The 7,788-nt window shown below is 31.8% G+C and overlaps 1 protein-coding gene across 2 annotated transcripts in view; it reads right to left on the bottom strand.

The window, feature by feature from the left end:
- The window catches only part of LOC106468446, a 33,075-nt gene that overhangs the window by 12,199 nt on the left and 13,088 nt on the right, over positions 1-7,788 (bottom strand). For both annotated transcript variants that reach the window (XM_022396781.1, XM_022396780.1), the window contains exons 6-10: positions 6,298-6,426; positions 5,187-5,284; positions 4,027-4,208; positions 2,909-3,005; positions 523-712 (exon numbers count right to left, since the gene is read on the bottom strand). In XM_022396781.1, coding sequence (XP_022252489.1) covers positions 523-712; positions 2,909-3,005; positions 4,027-4,208; positions 5,187-5,284; positions 6,298-6,426 — 696 coding nt within the window. The remainder of the gene's footprint in view (positions 1-522; positions 713-2,908; positions 3,006-4,026; positions 4,209-5,186; positions 5,285-6,297; positions 6,427-7,788) is intronic.

Below are 7,788 nucleotides of genomic sequence, written 5' to 3'. Positions count from 1 at the left end.
CCTCCCACGACTAAGGAGTTAATTATGGAATCCTTCTTTCCTGACATCGTAAAGCATCTATTGATACAAAAATATCTGATTTCTTTAAAGCCAAAATAACCATTCAGTTCAAGTGAAAAATGGTGACTGACTACAAATAACTGTCAACTATGTCGACCATCCAAATATCATTCTTTTATCTTTTGGTGTCTATAAACTGTTGTATCTTTAGAAAGCCAATCATCTACACTACAAACGTTTTTAAGCCTCGAAGGGTGTTTTAGGAGAGATATATTAATAAATACACGCACATTCAGGCATATATATATATATATGGAAACATAAAGTACGTGCACTGGTTGCTTTCGTTCATTTTTTAAACCAATAAACTAAAAGTTTGTGGCCGATAAAAGTTTGTTAAAAATCCAAATTCAATCATTTTAAATGGATAGTGTTTTACAATTAAACTTTCTCCTAGGATAAATGAAACAGTCAATGAAGTGAACTTTGAACAATATGAATAAAGAAAAAAGTTCAACTTACCATGCACAAAGCTAAATTCTAGATTATAACTTTCACCAGACACACCATGGCAGTCCGATACCCAGTAAAGAAAGATATCATTACCAAAACCTTCGGCACTAATAACCAATGGTGAAGATTGTGTTCCCACTACCATTTTGATTGGCTCCGACAGTAAATGCTGACCATTTCTTCCATCTAATATAGTAGTCTGAGTAACAAACAAATGGAATTTCATGACAATTACGTTCTATAAAAAATGTTCAAGACTGTTAATACTTTAGTACCAAATCATTATGGTAATTAAATGGTAAATTAAAATTTAATCATGATAATTTAAGCCTTGGAAGCAACAATTCAATGTAAATTAGAACTACCATAGTAGCCTAGCTGAAATGCGTGAAAATAATAACACTGAAAAGACATATCGCAACTTGGTGACCTAGCTGAAAGCCATCACTTAGCCATGGTAATCTAAATGAAACAACACACTGTAACATCACTGAAAGACATAATACAGTCATGGTGATGTAGCGGAAGATGTATTTTAATGTCAGAACTGTATTAACTATACAAAAATGATAATTAATATTGGGTTTGAGGGATTCAGATAAAACCTATTTTTATTTTCGATCTATATGTGCAATCACAGTTAAAATTACAGATTTTTTTAATCCTTAAAATAAAGAGACAAACATACTATTACAGCGAGTTTGTTCTGGTAATTGAAACATTTTCGTCTAATTTCAAGACGAACATACAAAGTAAAGTTAGAGGCCGTAGGGTAATAGTAATTAAACCTCAGAAAACGTCATTCTTACACAATAATATGTACTAATCTTTTCATTAATAAAGAACAAGCTTTCCATTTTCTGTTTCAAAATGTTATGTCGTCTCTTAGCACCACAAGTCACACAATGTTCGAATAACTGATTGTCCTGATAACTGGCACTCAACAAATTTGTATACAATTATTAGTGTCTGAGTTTTATAATATTAGGAATTAGAAAGAAAATCACAGTGGTGACATGATTTTTCCACCATACAGCCTGTAGTTTGATTTTGTAATCATAATTACATTTAATTCTATTTTATTTGTATGTATCATTTTACTTATATTGAAAAAATAATTAAGTTATCTTTATTCATATCTTTTCTGGTATTATTTTCACACCAATTAACCATAGTTAGAAAAAACAACCAACACCACTCTGTAACTGTTCAATTCAAGTTAAAATTTTCTGTTAAATCTCTTCAAAAACATTGATAAATAAAACATTAAAACAGTGGCATATGTGCACCTATGTGTGCAACAAGTACATGCATTACACAATCCAGAATTCACAAAAATGTTTTAGTAATATTCTTTTGTAATAATATAAAGTATACATAAGCCTGTGTGTAAGAAATCTGTCATGTCGGTCATCTTTTTTTTTGCTCATCAACGTATGCAATGCTAAAAATTGCATCATGTTACAGGCCTATAGGTGACAACAGGCCACATTCAGCTGACCTCTCAAACAACTACTGCATTGGAAAAAAAGTAACGAAGACAAATAAATGTTAAACTGGAGTGTCTGTGATGGAACAACGTATCAACTTGTATATGACTGGCTGTACACCACACATCATGTCACCATTGCTAACTATGCATGGTAAAAATGTTTGAAGAATTACATGTTTGAGTGTTAGTCTCTTGCTTAATTATATGTTATCGAAGAACACATAGCAACCACAATTTAATACCACTTAAGAATAACGTTATACTAACTTTAACTCAACAGAGGGTTTGTTTGTTGAATTGTGTGTAAAGTTATTCAAGGTCTATCTACACTATATATTAAAATAACTGTACCTAATTTTGAAGTGATAGCCTACATGGAAGGAAGCTAGTCAACTTTTGGGCTACTTTTTACTAACAAGCAGTAGGCTTCAACTTCACTTATAATACACCAACAGCTGAAAGGACAAGCATGTTTGTTTTTTTAATTTTGCGCAAAGCTACACGAGGGCTATCTGCGCTAGCCATCCCTAATTTAGCAGTGTAAGACTAGAGGGAAGGCAGCTAGTCATCACCACCCTCCACTAACTCTTAGGCTACTCTTTTACTGATGAATAGTGGGATTGGCTGTCACATTATAACACCCCCACGGCTGAAAGGGCGAGCATGTTTGGTTGGACGGGGATTCACGAGTCGTGCACCCTAACCACCTGGTCATGCCGGGTTGGCAAGCATGTGACATGTTCAATTCCATGATCCAAAGATTGTGAATCGAGCACCCTAACCATCACGCCATGCCAAGCCTTACAGAGGGTTTCTTTATCAATAAAGCACAGGAGAAAATTAAATGAAAAAATAACAAAAACTTTGGAGAAAATGGCAGTTACAAGGACAGGCAGTACAGACCTGTGTGTAATAATACACCGGAAAACCAGGACCAGTTTGGTAGTTGACAATGAAATCGGGAACATCATCATCATTGAAGTATCCAACTCCTGGTGTGCTAAGTAAAATAAGATGGAAAAGTTAAAATGTTTATACTTGACTCCTGTACAACCATCCTTCCAATTAAAGTTTACTCTTAAATTTTGTTCCATCTTAAGTTAGCACTTTAAAATTATCTGCACCAACTAAAAAATTAAAATTTATCACAAACTTAATATTTTTTTCCATAAAATGAAGTTTTAATTTTAAAATTTTAGAAACTGGAAGTACAGAAGCTCTGAAAGGAAGTTAATAAAACTTTGACCAATACTTTGTCATAGTGATAGTTTACTAAATACATAGAAATGTTATCTGTTCCTTAGATTCTACTAATTTACAAACCAGTTAGAAGTTCTTTTTCAGATTTGGTCCATCCTACAACTGCATTTGTATAGCACTTTGTGTCACGATATCTACCCAACATTCATCAGAATAAACGTTTAAAATATCGTTACCAATTCCTCTAATTTTAAACATAAAACAAGTTTATTACGACCGTTGAAAAGTATTTAAAGAATCGAGAAAACAATTTCAGAATGAAATTAATTCTAAGAGCAAGAGAAAAGAACAATGATATAAAAAGAAAATCATTAAAGCGCTCTTAAAGTGGTAACCTTTAAAAAAAAAAATTATACAGTTGGTTTTTACTTTTTAGTTCAAGAACATACTAAAGAAATTTAATTCTAATCTGCTTTCAGACTTGTTTTTTTTTTCATCAGTTTAAAAATAATTGGAAGAAGGGGGTTTAAATCTAGCATTCCCACTCCTCTGGCCCTATACAATTCTATGTATCCTATTAAGACAAAAATAAACAGAATTATCACACTCAAAATACAATAACAGAAACTTTTGCAGTACGGAAATACTACCTTTAATGACGATATTATTTTGATCTCTTATATTAGGTAAAAAAAGTTGCCATTATCGTATTTTTCAACTATTCCTCAACTGGCTATTTCCTAATCAGTCCTACATATTTTCAAACTAAATAACAATTTTATAGAAAAATAAAACAGATAATTCACTGATAAGCTGGTCACCTGTAAGACTCTGAGCTGGGAAAATGAGATACCCAGATGGTTTCAAATGTAAGTCCGTTGAATGCAATCACAGAGGAGTTAAACATGGCCATTACAATATCCAAAACTCCGTCTTTTGTAATATCGATTAACACTGGAGGCGTCATAATCCCTTTGTATTTATCCGTGTAAATCGTGTCAGCCTAAGATGTCAATGGAAAAACATTTACATAATTTAACAAAACAATAATGGATGAATAATCATAAATGTTCTATGATAAACAAAACGTGATGTGCTCAACAACCTAAAATTAGATCTTGAAATAAATCTGGTAATTAAGAGGACTGGAAGGATATGTAACATTAAAGTTGGTGAAAAACTGTATTGTACTTTAAAATCTTATGAATAATAAGGAAATTCTAATCACTTTAACACAAACCAAACATATCTAATAAACGATACTGTATTATAATACATCATGCTATAAATCCAGATTATAGAAGCAATTATTCATTTTGAAGATAGGGTTAACACAATATTTATATTAACTTTGAAACACAGGTGGAAAAAAAAAGATGTCAAATCCTCGCAAAAATAGCGGGAATTTACTAATAATGGGTAACAAAGGTGCTAATCTGAAAATGGAGGACTTCTGAAATGTTGTCCCTTTAGGCCTTCTTCATTATTTCCTTGTCATGAAAGTTATGTTATCTGTGAGAGGAGTTGGCACCCATTTTAACCTTTGTTTCGCCATGAATGCACTGCCTCCATGGGTGTCTGCAGGGGGGAGGATTATTTATTTATTCATTCGGCATATGTATATGAATATTTATTCAATTCACAGTTTCACACTTTGGAAAACTTTGCTTCAATAATCAATTAAATAATATTTGTGTCATTCTATTTATTTAAACAATCTATACTATAAAAACTACCAAGTACCAGCTGTAACTACTCTACCACTAGTATTTTTTATTATAAGAGGTACAGCTGAACTTTAAACTATTCAAATTGAAAGATATTAAAGCTAAAATAAAGGCCTTTGTCATTCAACAGTAATGGTCAGTCTTATTAAGAGTGCTCTAAGCATGTTCCACATTACTGCAATTAATGATACGGTGTCTCTTCTTAACATATTAGTAAAAGTCTACTAAACGATCAGTGTTACGTTCACACTCGCCTTTTCTATATGGCCATTCAGCAAATCTGCCAAACTGATGTACCACAAGGAACCACCGTGCGTTTCCCCTCCGGTCCCAAACATGACAAGCTGACTTCCTGAAAACCACGACACTTATTAATGTCTTTAAGTGTGTAGCCACAATCTACTTTATGTCTCTCTACTCTTATCAAATAATGAACTGAAAACGTAAGCCTCGTGGGTACGTGTAACATACAATATTTAATATTACTAGAGGAAACATAACTCATTCAAAATAAAAAGTCCATTTTGGCACAGAAAGACTTCTCTTCTGTTTAATCACTTGGCCAAACCAGTATAATGTGGCAGAAGGTTCCATAAAAGTCCAAAGTTAATACTAGTTGGTTTGCTTTTAAATTCACACAAAATATTTTAAGTATGGTACAAATTTTTCTGTTGAAACAAAGCGTCAAAACAAGGAGACAATTAATTCGAAAAGGTACACTTCCTGTCAGAAAAGGAACACTTCCTGTCAGAAAAGGAACACTTCCTGTCAGAAAAGGAATGCTTCCTGTTAGTTAGTATGTAAAGAGAAGAAATAAATACAAAAAAAAAAACAGCATCCAATATATAATTACTGAAGGGAATAAGAACTTTTAATGTAATTCCTTCTTTTCTAATATTTTAAGCCATACAGCCATTTTAACCATATTTTCCAAGTGTATTAATGAATTCCTTGTCTTGTACTCATTTTCTACTTGGTTTTTTATAAATTAAAATCATGCATAAAAATAAGAATATCAGTATTATAACATTTATAATTGAAATAAATTATTATTTTCTAGAAATATATATATATATATTGTTCACAAAACATAATAGTTGTTTATATAAGTTAAGGAACAAATAAAAAGTGTCTTAAAAAACTAAGAAATGAACATTTGAAATATTTTTTGAACATAAAACACAGAATTTAGACATTTAAATTGTACTAAAAACTGTTTTTAGTATAAATACTTTTGGTGATGTTAGTAGGAACTTTGAAAAAAAACTCAGAGCTTTAACAATATAAAACGATCAGACCTAAAAGTCATAGTTTTAATTCCAAAACAAATGTGTACAGTTTCAATAAAAGAAACCAAAACCTGACCATCGGGATGGGTGAGTATCTGTGGAGAATAGTAACTTTCTTTCTTGTCGGGTACTTCCACCCACTGAACAACCTGTCCATTCCTCCCACTGATCACTAACAGTCTTCCAATCAGTCGCGTAGGGCTTCCTGTTGTAAAATATACTGATGTAAAACTCTTATTTCTAAGTCTCTCATGCAAAGAAAACAAAAAAAAAAGACTCATTATTGTTATAAATATAATCCTTAAATGTACAGAGTAACTGACCATGATTATAGGCATTTATGCAAGATTTAATATTTAAATCACTAACATTGAAGTATATTCATTAAACGTTAAAAAACTACATAATTTATATTGGCACTGTTTCTGCATGTCTTAGGGATCGAACCATTAATTCTGGTGTTGTAAGTCATCAAGCTTACCACTGAACCACCAGCGGACATGTTAGACTTACACCCATAACTGAAAAATTTAACTTTAACAGGAAACTCCCATAGTTAATGTTTACGTATATATTAAACAGCCAACAGGCAACAGCGATGGATTTTATTGCTGATCGGGACTGTTTTGGTTAAAAAAAACATAATGGAAAGCTCAATCCACTACAAATAACAACATTTTTTATTTCCACAAGCTCCACATGTGGTATTCACAGTTGCACTACACAATAACCTTTGATATAAGGGTAATAACAAGAGGTTTAACAGAAAATGTTATGCGGAGTTAAAACTGACTTTAATAATTACCTGACTGGACTGAGATGCACACAATTTGAACATAAATGATTCATTATTACATGCAAGTACACACAAAACATAATTCAGCCCAATATGTTTTTACTGAAGATCTCTCTAGTATGTAAACTTAACTTTCTACTCCTTGTGTTTAAAACTTGTTCGAGACTAAGAGAGCAAAGAATTATATAAAAAATTTTATAATGCCATCTTTTTCAGTATGCATCACTGTTGGTCACTTAAAAAAAAAGGGATACCCTCCAGACAACACCTGACTTGCCAGTGGAAAAGCTCACTATTCAGTGTTTAACAATGCATTCATACAGCTGTATTTCCCACAAGAAAGTGCTTGTGATGTCAGAGAGGAATGGCCCAGAACAATAGACAAATAAAGCAAAAGCAGTTTAGCCTGGTTTCAAAATGAACTCCCTAATGTATAAACTATGTAAACATGTATGTGCTAAAAATTTGAGAAATCTTGCTGAAAACAAAATGTTCACCTATCTAAACTAGAAAGTAAAACAAATACTTAATATTTTTAAATACCACATACAAATAATTAGCATAATCAACATTCAACAATATGCCTAACTTCACAAATAAGTTATGTCTAACAAGAATTTAACTTATACTCTCATTTTGCATCTCCATTTCTTTGTCCAAACACAAAACCAATATTCACAGCACTACAATATGTCCTTCTCTGGAAATTTTAACATTGATATAAACACTACAGTTTAAATTACACATATATATATATATATATATATATAT

The sequence above is a fragment of the Limulus polyphemus genome, unplaced genomic scaffold (genome assembly GCF_000517525.1).
Source record: "Limulus polyphemus unplaced genomic scaffold, Limulus_polyphemus-2.1.2 Scaffold3010, whole genome shotgun sequence".
NCBI classification, from domain to species: Eukaryota; Metazoa; Arthropoda; class Merostomata; order Xiphosura; family Limulidae; genus Limulus; species Limulus polyphemus.
Note: the sequence above shows the minus strand (reverse complement) of the source record. Positions and strands in the feature narration are given on the sequence as shown.